Raw genomic sequence first — 21,356 nt, 5'->3', positions numbered from 1 at the left:
ACTCTTTTAAATTTGTTGATGTTTGCTTTGTGCTCCAGATTATAGTCTATCTTGGCATCAGTTCCATAGATTCTTAAAAAAAAAATATGTATTCTACTACTTTTAGGTGCAATGTTCTGTAAGTTCAATTAGATCCTATTGATTAATGATGCCATTAAGCCCTTCTATATCCTTGATGATTTTCTGTCTAGCTTATCAGTTGTTAAGAAGGAGCAGTTGAAGTCTGCAACTGTAGTTGAGGATTTGCCTCTTCCTCCATTCTGTTCTACTAGTTTGTTGCTTCACATGTTTTACAGGTCTGTTGTTTGGCATGTACATATTTAGGGTTGCTATGCCTTCTTGTGGGTTAAGCTTTCTTATCCCTATATAATCTCCCTCTCTTTCTCTGGCAATTTTCTTTGTTCTAATGTCTACTGTATCTAATGTTAATAGGATCACTAATGCTTTCTCTTGAATAATATTTGCATGGTATATCTTTTTTTCTACATTTTTACTCTCAACCTTCTTATGTAGTCATATTTGAATTCCTTATAGACAGGATATAATTGGGTGAGTTTTTAATCTAGTCTGCCATTTTTTGTCTTTTATTTTTTGTGTTTAGACCATTTATATTTAATGTAATCATCAATATATTAGGACTTAAAAGTGACATTTTATGAGGTTTTTTTTGTTTGTTTGTTGTTTTCTTTTTTTCTTCTGTTTTCTTTTGTGTGCCTTACTGTGGTTGCTTAACATTCTTATTATTTTAATTTTATTCATCCATAATGTTTTGAGCATATCTATTTACATAGCATTTCTTAATGATTTCTCTATCTATTGCATGATATATGCATAACTTATCATAGTCTCCTGGTGTTGTCAATTTACCAGTTTGAGTAAAATGTAGAAATCTAAGATCTCATATGTCCCTTTATCTTCTTTCCTTTATAATATAATTGTCTGAAATGTTTTCTCTATGTTTAGAAACACATCTGACAAGGGTGCCTGGATGGCTCAGTGGGTCAAGCACCTGATTCTTGATTATGGCTCAGGTCAGGACCTCACAGTTGTTGAATCAAGCCCCATGTCAGGCTCCATGCTCAAGTGGGGAGTCTACTGGAGATTCTGTCTCTCTCTCTCTCTCTCTCTCTGCCCCTCCCCACCACTTGCACACCCTCTTATTATCTCTCTCTAAAAAAAATAAATAAATCTTTATTTTCCTTAAAGAGGCACATCTGATAATGTTTATAATTTTTGCTTTAACTGTCAAATATAATTTGGAAAATTCAAGAAGAGAAAAAAATTCTTGTGTATTTACCATATTACTCTTTATTGTGTTCTTTCTTCCTGATGTTCTAAGATCCCTTCCTTATAATGTCCTTGGCATTTAGAGAACCTTCTTCAGCCCTGCTTTCAGGGTAAGTCTATTGGTTACTGATTATCTTATTTTTCATTCATCTGAGAATGCTCTGATTCATTTTAAGTTTTGAAGAATATTTTCACTGGATAATGGATATTTTGTTGAGAGTTGTTTTCCTCAGCATTTGTTCTGGGAAGGTGAAACTTCTGACTCTCCACTCTGCCTCCTCTTACACTCCCCCAGTGCAGAATGGAAGCGGCCTCATTACTGCTGCGCTGCAGGAAAATATAGGCTTCATTGACACCAAGGCTACAAATGGCTGGCTCCTACTTAGTCTTCAAGGACACTAGCTAGGCGGGGGGGGGGGGGGGGGTGCTTCTTTAGAGCCTAGACATAGTAGAGTCTGGGTTTCCCACTTGTCTTTTGATGGTTTAGGTAAGGTGGGACCAAGGGAATTTTTCTTTGGTGTTCTGACATAGCATAGCCATTACTGTCTGTAAATTTTCTGTCTTGTTAGATTGTCTTTTTTTCTGGTCCTATAGCTAGAAAGAGGAGGAGGTTCTTCCTGTCTGCACCCATTGACATTTCCAGTTTGCCAGCTTCTTCAGCCCCAAGGCTGGGATATGTGTGGCAAAAAGAAAACCCACTAAGTCACTGCAATCTCAATCCTTGTGTCCCAAGGTCCCTAGCTTGTCTGCCTTCTTCTGTGTACCTTCTTGTTTTCTCATATTTGTTTTGTAATCTCCAGTTTTTAGTTGCCCAGGAGGAATAGGGCAAAATACAAATACTCCACAAATACTCCACAAACTCCATTTGTGGAAGTTCTATGGTTTTCTTTTATATAAATATATAACATATATGTTTCATGTAATGAAAAAGGATCAGAGTCAGTAGTACCCTCTTAAGAGTCATTTGCTATGACGAAATGTCTTTCTTCTTAAAACAAATGTCATTTTTGCTCAAGGAAATACTGAAGCAGGCACTGAGGAATTTTTGTTACAGACCTTCCTCCCAGGGCCTGGGTGCTGGTCTCTGATGGATGGTTACTGTCATGGCTTTTGAGATCTGTGCACACAAGCTTCTAACAAGCAAGACATAAGTGAGTCACAATTAACCAAAATGAGTTAGATGAATTGTGAGAACCCGAAACAGGAAAGAGAGTCTACATAAAAGGAAAATAGTTGGGGGATCAAGGAGAGCATTGCATTACCCGGAGTTATCAGCCACTACATTGCGGAAGGTAACAAAAAACTCCCCAGATCTAGAGAAGCAGCCAGAGGACTGGTGCGCGACCAGTGGGGAATATGGACATTGCCAGTAGAGCGTGAATGTGGGAAAGTGGGTGAACAACTTCGGGGCTGAGACCTGTTATACCCTAGAGGTAGAGGGAAGGAGACGCTATCGCGGGGCGGGGAGAGAGAAATTCTGTCGGAGTCACCTCTGCTGTGCTCCAGGAGAGGCAGGAAAAGCTCAGAGGGAGCCTGCAGCAACCTTGCCTGGGGCTTCAGTGGAGAGAGGCAGGACAGGAGCAAGAAAAGGACTGCAGTTTTGGCCCCGCGCTCCAGCCAGATCTGAGGGGCGACCCGGAGGGGACCTTCCAGCGGTCGCGGCGCGCAGCGCTTCCCGGCCGGGGCGGAGCGTGTCTCCACAGCGGTCCCAGCTTGCGCGCCTTTGTCCCCGCGCGCTCCCGTCCGTGCGCTCCGGGAACCAGATCCTAGCGCCCCAGACTTCCGTCCTTCGCCCGCGCTTCCCGCCTCTTCTCTGCGCGCCCATCGACAATGGATGGCAACTCCCTTCTCTCCGTACCCAGGTAAGACCTGCTCTCCCCGTTGCCCCACCCTGTGGCCCTCAAACTCCGCCGTGCGCCTCGGGTGGCTCTCGAGCTTGCGGGGCGTTAGGGTCTACGCTTGGTAGGGTCTGGCCACCCTAGGGACGGGTGACCCCCGTCCACTGCCCCACAGGGCGCGGAGCTGGGTGCGGCCTGCGCGCCGGGGCAGCTCGGGGTTGGGGTACAGCTCCGGCCAGCTTCTGGAGCCGGGGCCGGGGTCTGCTCTCCGCTGCGGGAGCCAGGAACCGCACTTTCCGTGGACGCAGCTTGCACGGGTTTCGCGCCTTGAGGGGAGATCCGCTTCAAGGTAAGGATGAGAATAGGAGGGAGAAAGACTCGGGCAAAGTACCCCCATCCCTGTCCATATGGATCTGAGTGAATGTCCGCCGTTGCCAGGGTGGCAAGTGGTTGGGGAGAAGGGCGGGGGAGTGGGGTGGTGAAATTGCCCCTAATCCCCGACGACATCTAGGCTGAGCCCCATTTGAGACCTGGGACAGCAGGACCTGGGCCGCTCCAGTCCCACCCGCTCCCAATATCCTAGACAACTCTGCGCTGGCCGAGCGCGTCCCCTGCCTCCGTTCCAGCCTGGGGTCCACACGGGGTAATTCAGGGACGCCACCTTCGACTCAAGCCAGGTGGGAGCAGCGCGTTTCCCCGGTTTGCGTCTCCTTCTCCCCGCTTTGCCCCCGTTCCGCGCTCCTTCACACTCAGTCCTTTGTGAATTTGAGAAACTGAGATTTTTATATTTCAACCCCCCACAAAACGTTTAGGGTTAAATTGAGGTTGTAGCACCGATTGTGTTCCCTCAGCTGGTAGGTGGCTTTTATGTTCTTTGTGCAGTTCAGAGGGTCCACCCAGAGAGCGGGAAATGTTCAAGACCGCTGGGTGCGGGGGTCTGGCTCCTGCCCTCACAGCCCCACCTCTGATGGGCGAGGGGCTTCCTGTTGCTCATGCTGTCATCCCTTCCTTCCCCCTTTCCTCAAGCTCCCATCTAGGCAGCTTCCCGCCGAGATCATCAGGCACAGGAATAAACATTTTTCAGCTCGCTTTCTTGGAGAGCAGCAAAACCCAACATCCGCAGGCTAGGGCACACATGTAGCTGATACTATATTGCCAAGTAGCCAAGATGGGGGTGAGAGTGGAGTGGAGGTGGCAGAGGAGGACGAAACTGCTTTTCAAGCGCGTTGAAGGCTGCCATCTAGAGACTTGAAGTATTTATATTCTGTAACGAAATAGAGCTTTCCCAGCTCCACAGGCAATTTCCTCTTTAAGCATCCCTTCTCTGTGGGGGTAGCAAAGGGTTCTGAAAAGGCCCCTGGTGGTTTCTATGCCTGGCCTGAAGCTGCTCTCCCGTGCAAAATCTCTAACCCTGGGCCAGACACGGTCAAACTACCACGAAGTCTTTCCACTCTGCCCTAATGCCTGATAAGGACAATAAGAATTGCAGGAAGCTTTTTGTTTTGTTTTGATGCGCGCGCGCGCGCGCGCGCGCGCGTGTGTGTGTGTGTGTGTGTGTGTGTGTGTTGGTTTAAAACTTAAAAAAATATTGTCACTGATTTTTAGGTAAAAGTGTGGGACACTTTGAAAGAAAGCCCACTGGGGCTTTACTTTCTACACCCCCTATTCTACTGCCTAAGATCTTTGGAATTGAAATGGTAAACTGTGATTCCAGCCTTCCCATCGAGACATCCCTCTAAGATAAGACGTAGCTTGCCTTACACACAGGTTTGCAGATGCCTGCGGGGCGGTGCCTGAGTCAGACTATATTCCTATTCAAAAACTGGGACATTTTCTAAAATATTAAAAAAATTCTAAAATATTAAAATTCATTATGTCAATAATTCCTTAAAATTATTTGTATTGCATTTGAGTAAAAATGATTTTATAAAGAGTTGACCAACTGCTATGATATTGCTGTGTCTTATAGTATCCTATTAAAATATTAATATAGGTTTAATAGCAGCTGCAACAAATTGAATTTAAATTTAAATAGTATTGTTTGTTTACCAGAACACATCACATTTCCACAAATCAGTGTAGTAATTCAGCTACTTTATTAACATCTTTTCTTATATAAAACATATTCAGTTAAAGCTTATAGGATAATTTGATCCTCTATTTCAGTGAATACAAGAAACATGATATTTTATTGGAAACCAGATGTATTGATATGCAAAAAAATAAACTAGAATTACCAGTGTGTGGAAATATTATATCAGTCATACCACTTGTCCAAAGAACTTTGAACTTAAGGAATTGATGACTGGGAACTTTTACAGGTTTTTTTTCAAGAAACTGGCAATGATCAGGAAAAATCAAGTTGTTGTCCATCAATATTTGTGCTAAATCTGAATATTTTCATATCTAACATAATTAAGTCGGTGATTATAAGTCAGTTTCTCTTAAGAATTATAAAGCAGTTGAAGACATTCTGTTTAACACTTGGGTAGGAAAAACAAAATGATTTAGTAATACATTGAGTTAATTATAGAATTTTTCATGTGTTGGCTTTTACAGTTTCTTAACATTTTCAGTGAATCAAAGATATAGATGAAATTTTATTCAAGCAGTGTTCTGCAGTGATGGATCTCAAAATTGTTTTTGATTCATACAGTTTAGATACTTGAAGCATTTATAAAAAAAAAGAATTGTTTGTGTTTTAAGCTGTTGTATTACATTACTTCTGTGAAAGCTCCAATTAGTTGTTAATATTTTCATTTTTAAATGCACAATAAGCTATGTGGATTATAGTAGAGAGTTCTTTCAGTCAAAGGTGGAGGGTGTTTCCAGATATGGGGCTGAGCTATGGAAAGACAAAATGTTCCCATGGTAGTTGCATTATAGATCCAGAAGCCAAGTGTGTCCCAACTAGTACTCAAGTTCAAGAAGATAACATAAAAAAGGGGGAAATTTTTTTAGTTATCTATTTTACAAAATGTTTATTTGATTTGCTAAGGTCACACAAGTAGCTATTTTGAAAATAAAAAAATCTAAAGACTCTCACCCAGCATGTTTTGTTTCTGTAGTTCATGGTGCTACAATACAATAGCTACCCCTGAAAGAGGGTAAGTCTCAATTATATAGGTAACTGGTGTGTATAAAATAAGGTTTATATTTTATGAAGTATTAGTTTATTAAATTGTTTGATCATCACATCCTGGTGAGTTAATATGATGGATATAATTATCTCTACTTCTTACTTGAAAAATTTGAAGCAAAAGGAAATTAAATGAGGAAAATAATTAGATTTAGAAAGTCACACAACAGTAGCAGAGCTGGGTCATCCACAGAGTTCTTCTGGCTTCAGGTGAGGCTTTCTTTCTTGTACTGACTGAAAATCCACACTTCCTTCTAAAAGAGATTTTGGTGCATAAAATCTGATATCTTTAGAACACATGGGGGCAGCCAAAAAGCAAGATCATCTTTTAAAATCAACAAATACTGAAAATACCATTTTTGTAAACAGAAATAATTTGTCAACTTTGTCAAATATCTAAGATTTAATTTGAAGTTTAAGAAAGGGGCTGTCTCATTTCCTAAATCACTTGCATTTTTATACTTTTTTGTTTTGTTTTGCCTACTGGATTTTATTTTAGTAATTTAGTTTTTATATGATACTTTGAGAAAATTATCAAAGATGAACTTTTGAGAAAATAAGGTATTTTAATATAGATTTCCTGTGAATTTATTTTAACAAACCTAAGATTAACCTAGCAACATTTCACCAAAATCTCAATGTTTTTCCTCTAAGAATGCTAGTTTTAGGGGAAAAAGAAAAAATAAAAAACTGGATTTCCTTTCTTTTAATGGAGCAAACAACCCAATATTGTAAACTAGACAGACTATGGTCTTCTGTCAACAAGTTTTTATTGAAAGGCTATCTGTTTTCAGATTCATACGAAAGGAAATATTCAAGAGTGTTACACTTCTGTGTATGAAATTCATACGAAAGGAAATATTCAAGAGTATTACACTTCTGTATCCTATTTATCTGAAACTCTCAGAAAAGATTAATCTATCACTCTTAACAAATAGAGGAGAAGAGACAAATAACAGATAATATCTTAAGTATAAACCACAACCATTCTCTATCCTCAAAGTCATGCTCTCTTCAAAAAGCAGCTCTGACTTGACCACATTCTCCAACTCAGAATTCATAAGGAAATGTGGCCCAAAAGGTGCTGTTTCCTACAAAGAAAGAAAGTGGAAATTAGTCCTGGTGCCAAGGACTCTGAGATCCACATTGCCTCAGGGTAACAGGTATCTGGAGAAGAGACAGAAACTCTGAAGGCATTCTGGTCTCTCTCTCCATGTGGTTCTTGTGGTAAAATATGTATCTGATATCAAATACTCAATTTTTAAATGAACTGTTAGAGCTTGTCTCATTCACAAGGGGTTGGCTTTGTCTGGTACGAGTCATTTTAATGGGGTTTTATTCTGTGCATGAGAGTCAACAGATACAGAGACTTGTAAAGTGAGAAGGAAGAAATAGTGATGTATTTGATGGCAGGAGACGTGGGGTTTAGTCCTGGTCTGAAAGTGATGGCTGTGAGTGTCTCAGCATGTTGCTTGATTCCTCTGTTATCTCTTAGATGTCATAACATATACCCCGAATATTCTGCTCTTCTAGGTCCCTTTTACTTCTAACTTGTACTGCTATAGGCTTTATTGTAGCAGTGACCTTCGGTTGCACATGATACGGATGAACATCTCATTCTTCTGAAAGAGACACATGAAATTAAGGCATTTGAAAGAACAGAAGCAACACTCCACCCATCCAATTGAAAGCCCAGCTTAGAGAATGGGTTGGCTTGTTTTTAATTGTCCTGCCATAGGGAGAGGAACATAATGTTCACAGAAAGTACAATAAAATCTTATTTTTTGTAAAGAACACAATACAGTATCTTGGTTTTACTACTTAGCAGTTTGCCCACACTGGGGCAAACTGGAAGACTTGAGATAGCATGTATGAAGTATAAGGAGCGGTGAACTTTTAGCTGTTTCTGCTTATCATAATTGATAAACTCCTCCAAATTCAACTGTTTCATGATAGATTTTTAAAATCAGTGCTGGTGATTAGCCCACATAACTCAGACACGAAGCACACTTTAGCTGACCTTGGAATAGCTACTGTGGCTTCCTCGTGGCTCCCATCTTTTTTCTCCTAACCTAAGTCTTCATGTTGAAAGTTGTTTCTTATAGATAGGCTTTTGTATCTTACTTTTTAAAAATCCCATCTGACAATCTCTTTCTTTTAATTGGTGTGTTTGGACCATTCACATTTATTATGATTCTAGAAAGTCTGGATTAAAATTCACCAACTGACTAGTTATTTTCTGTTTGTGTTATCTGTTATTTGTTTCTTTTTTCCTCTTTTCTGCCTTCTGTTGGGTTGAGAATTTTTTAATGATTCCTTTTATCTTTATTAATTTATTTGTTTATACTTCTTTTTTAAAAAATTTGTGATAACCTTATGGTTTAGAATTTATAGGGGTGTCTGGGTGGATTAATTGGTTAAGTGTCCGACTCTTGATTTCTACTTGGGTCATGATCTCAGGGTCATGGGATCAAGCCCCACATTGGGCTCTGTGTTGAGCATGGAGTCTGCTTGGACTCTCTCTCCTCTATCCCTCTCCTCCATGTTTACTCTATCTCTCTGTAAATTAAATAAATAAATCTTTAAAAAAAGAATTTATATATATCATTACTAGCTTTCATTACTTACCTTCACATTAAAACATACCACTTCATACCCAGTGTAAATCTCCTATAGGTATATATCCAAATTCTCTTCATGCTATTGTCATATATTTTGTTTTTGTGTATGCTATAGGTATTTTGAACTTCTATTTATTGCTACTATGTTTGCTTTACAAGTAAGATATTTCTTAGAGTAATTGGAAATAAGAAAATAATAAATTTAATTTTACACTCATGTATTCCATTTCTGACACTTTATCTGTGTAGAGCCAAGCTTCTGTCCAAAAAAAAAAAAAACTTCCTTTAACCTCTCCTATAAGGAATGTCTGTTGGCAATGAATTTTCTGTTTTTTTTGCCTGAGAAAGGCTATTTTTCCTTTACTTTTTGAATCATATCGTTTGGACTATAGCTGTCTGTGTTGGCAAGATATTTTTTCTTTCATTGTTTTAGAGCTATCACTCCACTGTCTTTTGGTTTTTATGGTTTGTGCTAAGAAACTGTTTTCATTTTTATTTTTGCTCCTCTCTATGTTACATGACTTTTTTCCCTGCCTGCCTTCAAAATTTTCTTTTTAATCTTTTATTTAGAACAATTTAAATGTAATTTGCCAAGGTGTGTGTGTGTGTGTTGTATTTATCCCACATGGTATTCTCTGAGCTTCTTAGGATCTGTGGTTTAGTGTCTGTTATTAACTCTGAAAAAAAATAATCCATGATCTCTTAATATGTTTCCTACCCTGTTCTTATTCTCTCTTTTCCTTCAAGAATTCCAATTGTGCATATATCAGAATATAGTTCTTACATACTCACTTCCGTTTTTGTTTAGTTAGTTGTTTTTTTATTCTATTTTTTTCTCCTTATGTTTCTGTTTAAGTAATTTGTATTGGCCAACTTCAAGTTCAATGATTCTTTCCTGAGCTAACTTGATTCTCTTGAAGAATTTATTAGAGGCGTTCTTCATTCCATTACATACAGTGGTTTGCATTTCTAACATGTCCATTTGATTTTGCTTATAGTTTTATGTCTTTACAGAAATTACCCATGTCAGCTTGTATACAGTGTACTTTTTCCATCAGAGTCATTAAACTAATAATCATTTTGAATTCTTTGTCAGGTAGTTTGAACATTGGTGACAGAGTCAAGTCTGGTTCTGTTGGTTGCTTTGTCCCTTGAAAGTGGTTTTTGTTTTGTTTTGTTTTGTTCTGTTTTAATTTCCTCATTGCCTTTTAACATGTCTTATAACTTTTTATTAAAAGTCTGGTATCATGTATAGGTTAATAGAATTTCCTGCAGTGGAAACTGGAAGTCAGTGCAATTATTTTTTCCCATTTTAAAGATGAAGAAATTTAGGCTTAGAAAAGTTAAATGATTTGTCCAAGATGATTCAACTAGTGAGAGACAGAGTCAGAAATTGAATACTGCTTTTCAAATTCCAGTGTTTGAAGGTTGCCAAACTACATCATTGTCCTTTTGTTTCCTAATACATGTACCTTCCTACTCTGGAGGCCTTCAAGACACTTATTCATGCCACATGGCTTCATGTATTTCAGGTATTTTTGAACTTCTATTCTAAGAAAGTTACTGAGGCATATATATATAATGGTGAATAAGAAATGATTCTTGCCCTCCATGACCATAGTATATAATTTCAACATGCATTTCTTTTGTTAAATGTTTTTTGATTCAATTTTTCTCAAACTATGGTCCCTAAATCAAAAGCAACTGTGAAGACAGGTGGATGTTGCAAGAGATTTGGACACAACAACAAGAAAGCAGTGGAAACCCAGTACATGACTGCCAATAGAGTCAAACACATGAATGAAAAAAAGTTTGTATCTGTTCCCAAAGAGGTGTAAGAATCCAGGCGCTGAAAACTCTACCTGCATATCAAGCCACACTCTGTAGGAAATAGAAGAGATGACATATTAGACCTATGGTTTGAGAGAATTTCTCTCTAAAGAAATAATATGCAGACCAGTGTGCTTCTTTTTATTCCTTTAATTTAAAATACATATTGCATGGCCAATTTATTGAAATAGTTAACAGAACTTCTTAGAGTAGCCATGGTTTTAGAAATACAAGTTAGTTTAAAAAAAATAAAGGTATTATATTAGTTTTTCTATTTTGCTTTAACAAATTATTGTAAAATTAGTGGCTTAGATCAACATAAATTTATTATCTTACAATTCTCTACATTGGAGGTCTGCTATGGGTCTCACTGGAATAAAATCAAGGTCTTCCTAGGTCTGTATTTTTTTCTGGAGACTTTATGGAGGAATTTGTTTTCTTGCCTTTTCCAACTTTCAAAGGCTGCTTGTAACATTTTCTTGATGACACTTTTCCTCCATCTTCAAAGGCAGCAATGGTGGCTTGTGTTCTTACATCACATCCTTCTGGCTTCTGACCTCTTGTTCTGCCTCACTTTGGCACTTGTAAAAATTATAAAATTGTAAAAATTACATTGGATCCTTCCATATGATTCAGGATAATCTCCCTACATCAAGGTCAGCTGATTAATAACCTTAATTCCATCTTGAAACTTGATTCTACCTTGCCATATAACAACATATGCACAGGTTCTGGGGATTTGAAAATGGAAACTTTGGGGGTCACCATAGGCATTAATTTAACTAAAAATTTCATCATGCTGGCTCTGAAATGGCACTTGAGACTACTAAGAGTACCCTTTCTCTCTCTCTCCCCCTTTCTCTCTTTCTCTCTCTCCTCCTTTTTCTTAAATAAAAGGGAAATGTGACAGGATGATTTGTTTCTCCACTGCTATATATGAGTCATTCATTGTAGCTGAACTGACATAATGACCTAGTTCCTGAAGTTCATTTAAGAACATAAGACCAGGGGGCACCTGGGTGGCTCAGTTTGTTAAGGATTAGACTCTTGGTTTTGGCTCAGGTCATGATCTCAGGGTGTGAGATAGAGCCCCATGTTAGCTCCATGCTTAGCAGGAAGTCTGTCTGGGATTCTCTCTCTCCCTCTGCCCCTCCCCCTGCTTGTACTCTGTCTCTCAGAAAAATTTAAAAAAATAAAATCTTTTTAAAAAAATGACCATGAAAGCAGTTCAGAGTAGAATTGGAGACCTTACAGAATTCACTCTTTGGTGCATCTGTTTGTTGCAATGGTCATTAATGGTTTTCAGCAAATATTTCTAGCTGTGTTCCTAAACATGAGGTAGGATTCCAGTTGCTCATGTCTTTGGTGCAAGCTATGGCCATATGACTTACTTGGGCCAATGGTAAGTGTGTAGAAGGGACATGTGTCTTTTCCAAATGGAAGTGTTAAAGAGGGCATTTATGATTGCTTCATTTCTCCTGCTTTCTGCCATGATGAATAACAGATTTCACATAGTGCATGCTCCACCAGCCTGAGTTTTAGAGTGACCACAGCTTGAAGCAGAGCTCTCAGCCAATCCATGATAGATACGTAACATGAGCAGGACATAGACCTTTGAGATTTTAATTCTCCGGGATTTTGGAGTTGTTTGAAACTGCAGTAAAACCTAGGACATTTTGCATGATCTAACAGAATTCTCTCTTTGCTTTGGAATTCCAAAGATCCTCATCACTAACATGCAGTGATATGAGGATGGGATTGGAGAAAGGGAGAGATGGAACTCACCTCAACTAGTTGAAGCAGTCAGGAAGCAGGCCCTATGCACCAGCTCCAGATAATAACAATGAATACTGTGTCCTGCAGGTCTCTCCTCCTGAGGACATAGAATGTGAATGGGAAATCATACTCATCCTGATGTCAATTCACACCTTGCCCATTTCACAGTCCCCCAGAGCTGCTGCTATTTATGATATAATGGCATACCATAAGCACATTTAACCCATGCAAATTCAATGCCATACGTTCATTTTCCTTTTTTTTTAAATATTTCATTCTCCAGTTCTTTCTCATTATTAAAAACATGATAAGCTTATATTTATTTCTATTTTTATTACATATTATATATTTCTATATAGTATATACACACACAAATAATGTTGTAAGACTTTTTTGCAGAAGCAACATGCCATAATTTATAAATTTCTTAAGGAATTTTTAAAGGTTATTTTGACTCCACACCATTTTCAAGATAGGCAATCACATTAGACCTCAAACTCCGCATTAGATGCTTCTAATTCTGCACAGTGATTCTGGTAGCATGTCAACAGAAGAGGAAGAAGACTAGTGACAGTTATTGATCAGACACTCACTCTGACACCTTCAAGATTCTGAGATAGGTTAAGACTGAGTTCCTGTCCTCCTTACATGTCATACTGGGGGCAGGTGGCATTGCAGATGGAGGCAGACATACTGGGAGGTAGATACTGAACACATGTTAACTCTAGTTTCTCCTCATTTCCTAAGAGACTGCTTTCTGTCTAACCAAGCTGATCAGTTCTCTTATTTAATTGAGATTGACAGATGACCCCTAACTTCTTTAAACAACTGTTTAAAAACAACTTCTTAAAACAATTTGTTCCCTAATAATAAATTTACCTATAAAATATGTTTTTCAAAAGATCAAGTGTTTTCTTTCTGTGCTGGAGAGGTGGGAACCTATCAAACATGGGAGATCAGAACTACAAAGAACTTCTGTAAAGGTCATCTTGTTCAACGCCCTTCCTTTACAGATAAAGAAATTGAAATCACAAAAAGTTAAATGAATTACTCAAATCATACAAATAGTTAGAGATGGAGTGAGTAATAAAACCCTGACCTCCTGATTCTTATCCTTCCCATTGCATGGGATTTATTTAAAATAATTCTAACAATAAGCTCCAAAACACAGAAGCTCTTGGCATTTTCTGGTGCAGCACAATTTGTCTATCACCCACATCTAAATATCTTCTCTACTTTCCTCAAGAAATAGAATATCTATAGAACAGCCCATGTCTGAAGCCCACTTCAGCTGCCAGAAAGCCCAGAAACAAATTCAAAGTTCACTTATAACAACCATGTAGGAGTTTATTACCTGAATATCTGTGCTGTTTTTAACCATGATACTGATCTTTTGCTATAATTTCTCTTTTTAAAATATTTTATTTATTTATTTGACAGGGAGAGAGAAAGCACAAGCAGGGAGAGCAGTAGAGGGAGAGGGAGAAGCAGGTTTCCCCCTAAGCAGGGAACCCCATGCAGGGCTCCATCCTGGGATCATGACCTGAGCCAAAGGCAGACACATAACCATTTGAGCCACCCAGATGCCCCATGATCTTTTGTTATAATTTCTATTTTCCTTAGCCTTGAGCTTTAACTTATGTTTTACCATTTTACTGTATATATCTTTTCTGTTGGCTGTTACAAATTCCTAGTGGAACAAGATGGAATATCCATTATTAAATGACTCAAATAATCAATCATTTTCTTTATAAACAATGCAAAAAAAAATTTTCCTTTGTATTGGAGGAATTAAATTGATCTGTGGCAAATTGGAATTCATATAAAATAATGGTCTATTCATATTTAATTAGACTTTTAGACTTTCTTTAATGATAGTCTGATTGTATCTGAAAAGTTAGAAGCAGTTTCTTTAAAATGATTATCAGATTTTTTTTAAAGATTTTATTTGTTTATTTGATGGAGAGATAGAGAGCACAGTAGGCAGAGTGGCAGGCAGAGGGAGAGGAAGAAGCAGGCTCTCCACTGAGCAGGAAGCCTGATGCAGGGCTCGATCCCAGGACCCTGGGATCATGACATGAGCTGAAGCCAGCTTCTTAAGAGACTGAGCCACCCAGGTGCCCAAAGATTATTAGATTATTAACGTTAAAGTAAAGCCAACTCTTTTGGAACAAACATATAATAAAATAGAATGCTAAAGTTTTGTGAGATATATTTTTAATTATTTATTATATTATACATAAATTTTTAAAAAGTATGTGTGTATGTAATGGATATCAATTTGTGTCAAATATTTGTGCCCAAAAGTGCCCTTTTTAGTTTGTAAATTTTACATTTCAGCATACTTCAAGTATTAAAATGTACTAAATAAAAAGAGAGGAATTTTAAAATATTTAATTTTGCTTCCATAGATGCTAGGAGAATTGATAGTTTTTTGTCTGTATACTTTAGTACTAGCATAAGTTAAGCAATACACTTAATTGTTTTTTGTCCTAAAAATCTATAATTTTTAACATAATAATAACTTAAGAGTGCAATAAGTAACTCTTGATAGATTATGCCTATGAGTAGATTTATTCATTCATGTATAGTTTGAGTAGCCAGTACTTCCACTTAATTTATACAGACACATAAAGAATGTATCTCATTTATTTAAACAACAACAAATTCAAATAAAAAATAAAGGACCAGTTGAAGTCATTTTTGCATTATGAAATCTTGGCCCCACATGATGTGCTCATTACTGGCTCATGCACTCAGTATAACCTGAAGATTTTTAATTTCTACTTTTTTTTTCTGAATGAATTAACAGTGCTTTGAAATAGCAATTAAAAAGGTACATACACTTCACCTCTCTGATTATCAACAGGTCAGTGAGCTGACCTGGCATTCTTTTAAACCATTAGTCTTCTTTTCTTGCAAAGGTGACAAAAAGGTGGTGACTTCATTGCAGCCTTGTTAGAAAATGAGCTATAGTTTCATCATATGAATCACTATTAAAGAAGTATCCAAAAAGGTGATTCAGTATCCAGAGAACATGTTATCCAGAGAAGCTGTCATCCCAGACTTAATCACACCAGCCCTTGTGGATCATAGTCATTCTTCATGAAGAAAACATATCATGATACAAAATATTAACAATGGCACTTTTCTCAGTTTTTCCACTGGGTCTGAGATATTTTCCATAGGATGGATAAGGACATATATAAAGAGGGAGGCAGAAAATGTGGAGATCTAATCCAAGTTTTAACCTTGAAGATTTTATGTGACTGGTATGGTTGTTTGGGAGAGGGGAAAAAAAATAGTTGGGAGGACTTACTTGCTTTACTTGAGAGGAGAAAATGAAACCTAGTGACTTGAATGCCATCTTCATCATGTGAGGGCAAATGAAAGTAAATTTGCCCTGAAAAAAGGGCAAATGAAGTAAATTCACTACAAAGAAGAGTAAATGTCATTAAATAATGAAGACAATTAATGTATTTGACTAGAAATTTATCTGAAAAATCATAAAATTTATAAAAATTAGTTCATTTTATCAATATTTTTAAAAATAACAAGAGTTGTGTAATAAGACAACAATGGATAAGGTGTTGATTGTGTTGGACGATCATAATTTCCCTTCAAAATTGTCTGTTAACATGGCACTTTTGGCCACAATATTATAAACAGTGTTAGTACTATATTCAGCAGCCTCATCCATTTTGCCAATGCTTCCTTTAATTCTTTGATTCTCAAGTCAGTCTCTTGTGAAAATATTTGTCACGTTATCCCACTCATTGATTTTCTCTTCTTCCAATGTTAACTGATCTCACTCTACCAGTTGCTCGTTTGCAGATGGTTTGACATGTGATAAAGAGTTCTCCAACATCATTTTCTTCTCCTTTCTGATCCCTGCATCCTTTGCAAGATTTATTTCAATTGATTAGCATTTGATTTAGATAAAAGTCATAGTCTTTGAACTCATCAACAGAAAACAGCCAGCGAAAGTGTTGATGCAATGCACAGAGAAAAACACTCAAGTGGAAGGGATCTTCACTGGAGACTGATTGTTATCTGTCTGTCGGTTTGCTTTCTTACACAATTTTGAAGCTTCAGGGACTGGCTCATGAATAACTAGGACACCTGCTCTTTGGGGAGATAAGTTCCAATGACTTTAAGTTTACCAGATTTTCTCCAGGGAACGGCACTGCTGAAAACCTTTTCTATTTTCACAAATATTGTCGGCAGATGAGCAAATTATCTAATGAAGTCATGCAATTGAATATTTCAAAAACTCAATCTTCTGGAATCTTCACTGTAGTTAAGATTACAGAAGTCTTTGTGTTTTCAAAATATCTCATAATTATTAGTCATTTTTAATGGGTAGGTAGTAATTTAGATTGAATGTATGAGAAGGCATCAAGGAAGGTGAATAAATTAAATATACATTTTACCTGATAATTCTTGAGCCAAGTTTACCTATGAGTGCAGAGAACATAGATGTTAATATCTCAAAGGGGAGACAGGAAAGTCCATGTAAGGGAAGGGGAACTGAGTCTAGGACCCTGGATCCAAACATTTACTACCTTACAAATATGCAAAGGTTTAGAATATGTTGAAAAAGTACACGTAAAAAATATTAATTGTCCCATCAAAGTATCCTTGACTGGTATACAAAAGTCTGCTCTTAACCAAATAAATGTATCAAAGCATTTGATTGAGAGGGTTCACATAGTCCTAAGATCATTTGAATGTCCTTGTTCTTGAGAAGATGTACATTCCACAACATTGCACAACTCCTGCTTCTCAGCCCACAAATGCCACTGACAACATCACCTCTCAGATTTATTCAAAACGCTGAACTAAGATGGAATTACTCCTCTTTAATCTGTATTTTGGATCACTTCTGTCTTCCTCATAGGGATGAAGGTTTCATATTAAAGCCCTTACCTGGCAGCTGGAGATAGCACCCAGATCTCCCAGTTTCTATAGGAAGGAAAGAGCCTCACTTCTGTAGGCACCTTTGCTCTAAGTTATAAAACTGTCCCCTACCATGAAGATATGAGAAAGTTTACTTTTCCTTTGCTAATTCCAACTAACACCACAACCACCTCTGCTCTTAAAAACTGTCCTACTCTTTGTTTGAAGGAAGTTGAATTTAGACTACATTCTCTCCTTTTGCCCTATATAAAGTCTTCCTACCTGGTTAGCTTTGGAATAATTTTTGCTTTGACATTATGTTTAGAAACCTGGACTATGTCCAAGTTGGTTAGCAAGACAGTGGTGGGAGAGCTCAGACCTGGGGTTCCCACAATCTAGACTAGAATACTGATTCCACTGCTCCACAAGGCAGTTGGTGGATTATTGGTACAATAACTGGGAAGTTGTTCTAATGGGTGATCGACCCTAAACATCAGCACTGGTTAAATTCACTAGATAATTGCTGCATTTTCCCTGTTGCTTGGTTTTAGTGCAAAGTGATGGATGAAATGTGAGTGTGGTGTCCATTCTGCTGTATTATTCCTGACTTTCTGCAGACATATCAGTCATAATTAGCTTCACTGAACTTGGCATGCTATTTTGCCCCTGGCAGTTCCACATCAGTCTTGTGCATTCCGAAGCAGGGGAATGCAACTTAATGAATAGCAACATTATTGAAACTTTGGTTCCTTGTTTTTCTTGGTAACTTTACTTTCAAGAATCATAATTATTCAACTTAAATAAAACAACTACTGAGCTTCTGTGGCCATCCAAATAACCCATGAAAATATTGCAGCCGAGGTGTTCATTTTCAAGACTCTCCAAAGAAGGCTTTCCTAGCAATTGTAAAGTAGTCCAACTCTTCCAAATTCCAGTGGTCCCAGTGGGCTATCTCTGCCTTTAAGAACATGTACTGCTCTCTTTCTTCCATTTGCCTTTCCACCAAAATGATTTCTCTTTACTCCTGTATTAATAGGCCAAAGCTATAGAAACACCTGTAAGGAGGCAAATAGACTCTGAATCCCTCTGAAAGTAATTTCTATAAAAAACAAATAAGAAAGGGAAATAACAGGTGTTCCCTTGCTAATTATCCAGCTGCTTCATTCTATTCTCGTTGAGTCCTGCTCCCTCTGAGCCTGTGAGTGGAGAACCCTGAAATATTCAGATGCATATTTAATCTTTCAGATCATTTGGATATCTCATCTCCATGGTATTCAATACACAACTCTTTGGGAACATTTAATTTACTTTGGGTACTGTGTAGACAGTGCTTTGTAGTGGAAAAAAAAATCCTAAGGCATGGAATTGGAAGACCTGAGCGTAAGATGTTCTTCGATGAGCTGTGTGATTTTGGCCAAATTATTTAACTATCCTGAACTTGTGTTTCTTGACCTAATTCTTGACCTAATTCTCATTGCTTGTGTGCAGAGAAAACCAAACAACCTACGTGAAAATATTCAACTTCATCAAAGTAATACTCGAGTATTATTTTCCTTAATCTTTTGCATGTTCTACTTTTATATATTGTTTGTTTGTTCCTCTCCATCAATGCAACATAAATGTCATGAAGGCAGGGCTTTTGATTTTATTCCTGTAGTGTCTTGACTGCTTCATACAATGCTTGGTGCTCAGTAGCTCTTTATTGAAGGAAATTTAAAAAAAAAAAAAGGTGTCTGCAGATTTCTATTTAGTTTTATGATTGCTTAGAAAGGCTTATGTTCCATTCTGTCCTTTCTGCTTGTAAAGTGGCTATTAGAACTTAACACATTGTTAGAAAGGAATGTCATTTTGATTGAGCATTTCAGGAAAAATTAAATGCTTGTGTGTTTCTCCAACATCTTACCTAAGAAAATGAGAAGCTCAGAGGTAAATCTGAATTGGTGGGTCAAAATGATTGGGATATATAACTATTTATTGACACTAGCCCTAACTCTTGTAGTTTTTTTGGTGATGTAAACTTCATTCATCTACAGGGGGAAAGAATTGAGCCCTTTAGGCAATCCTACAGTACACATCAAGAACACTGATATAAGTAAGATTTCCTTGTGGTTGCTGTTTGTAGGTCTGTCACAGGTCAGGATGTAGCTACACTTGAGACATGCACATCAGATTCTCTGAGAAATCAAAACGTAGACACTGTGAAGGTATACATAAAAGACAGTAGTCTTATCTCGAAACCGGTGTTGAAGAGGAAAGAAAAAGTCTTGTTCTCTTAGTTGGCATATTTTAGCTTAAATCTTTCAAAAGGGAAGACCTTTCTAAGCCGGATGATCCCCTGTCTAGGACACATTCATTTCACTTTGCTGAGAACCAGTCTAATAAGCTGGACGGTCTGTGGTTTCTCTCCCTGAGCTATAATTAATGACAGCTCCTAAACTTTGAGCCTTTGTTTTCCCTCTTTGCCTGTGTCACATAGCTATTTGATTGCCTATTTGCAACTATAACTTGCCATTAAATATTAAATCACAGGATTTGTCTCAGAAATATGTTTATTGTACTTTGAACACTTTGGAAATAAGAGAGTGAGTGTTTCAAGGTGCCAAGCAGCCTGGAAATCTCTTTACATAATCTCCGTAGTTGGATTTGCTGACTGCTCTTGGTTCACTTTTCTCAGTGGCATCTAATGAGGCAATAGCCTCAACCTGCTGTGACAATGGTTATATTGTCCTAATAATGATGAAACACGTTCATCTGCTCAGCCTCAGTAAAATTCTGTGATCCGTGTCCCCTAGAAAGGATGAAATGTGACTTCCAAGAACAAGTCAAGGTGTCTTGAATCTTGGCTATTTGGGAATCTATGGAGTTACACAATCTGAAATGCATATTTGTATGCATTTTATGGTCTTTTTACTGGGTGGCCTTTTAGGTTGCTGTAATTCATATGTGACATAATACTTGAGGTTTTCATTAATAAGAGTTGCATGTAGATTCTAACTATTTAATCATTTGTGTTCTGATTGCTCTGTTCTCATTTCTAGCTTTAGAAAGCAAATGTCAAATTTTGTCTCAGAGATAGGTACCGCAGAATAAGTGATAAGAGTATTCATTGCTGACTTTCCAACAGAGATGCTGGTCTTAGTTCTAGGCCTCGATTTCACCTCCCAAAAGCAGAAGGATTGGGCAAAGTTAGCTTTAAAAATGAAATAAGAAAGATGTATCCTTTAAACTTCAATAATTGAGATTAATCTAGATGAAAAAATACTATTGGGACAGTTCAATGATGCCTCATGGTATCTGGTAGAGGCACTTGGAATCAGGAATATGATTTACACAAAAAAGGAAGAATGTTGCTATACCATTAAAAAATGCTTTTTTAGGTGGGTAACCTTATAAATGGATAGTTGGCTTAAAAATAATTTATCTAAAATTGTGCAAAGATATAGTTTACCAGTAATATCAATTATTCCAATTTCTTATTTTTTTAGTTGCATGAACCCCTGAGAAAAGAGTAGATGTTTGATTCTTTCCTTGATGTCTGCTTCTCATTCTAAAACCTGATCATTTTTAAATTGCTTTTTTAAAAAAATTAAACCAGAGTACAGTGATAGAAAAATTGATCATTCTACCTGTCACTCTAACATATTGGATTGTGCTACTCAACTTCCATTAGGGTAAAAAATGAGTTGTGGAGAAAGCAATTTAGATCTGGTAAGGAGATAGCATGAATCCTATCTGAATTCTGTATGTGAGTCACTTACTTAAGCTTTTTCTACAAAATGAAATCGATACACACAATGACAACATATTGTTATAATGAATTTATAACACAAAAATAGACTATCCAATGATTATCAGTAAATTCAGTTATTGTGTTTTCTGTGCCTTGGCATTTTGATATATTGTGTAGAGGTAAACTTGCTTTAAAGTATGCCTGCTTTCCTAGAAAAAGATTGTGTGCTATATTTA

General features: G+C 37.5%; 1 protein-coding gene across 3 annotated transcripts in view; it reads left to right on the top strand.

The window, feature by feature from the left end:
• The first annotated feature begins 2,959 nt into the window (after nt 1-2,959).
• Nucleotides 2,960-21,356, top strand: part of SPHKAP (SPHK1 interactor, AKAP domain containing) — a 176,252-nt gene continuing 157,855 nt past the window's right edge. For 2 of the 3 annotated variants that reach the window (XM_032857413.1, XM_032857411.1), the window contains exon 1: nt 2,960-3,149. In XM_032857413.1, the coding sequence (XP_032713304.1) occupies nt 3,122-3,149 (28 nt within the window). In that variant the 5' untranslated portion in view covers nt 2,960-3,121. The remainder of the gene's footprint in view (nt 3,150-21,356) is intronic. The other variant, XM_032857412.1, reaches the window with a different exon arrangement.

The sequence above is a fragment of the Lontra canadensis genome, unplaced genomic scaffold (genome assembly GCF_010015895.1).
Source record: "Lontra canadensis isolate GAN:19392208 unplaced genomic scaffold, GSC_riverotter_1.0 scaffold13, whole genome shotgun sequence".
Classification (NCBI taxonomy): Eukaryota; Metazoa; Chordata; class Mammalia; order Carnivora; family Mustelidae; genus Lontra; species Lontra canadensis.
The sequence above is the reverse complement of the archived record's forward strand: the minus strand, read 5'-3'. Positions and strand labels throughout refer to the sequence as shown.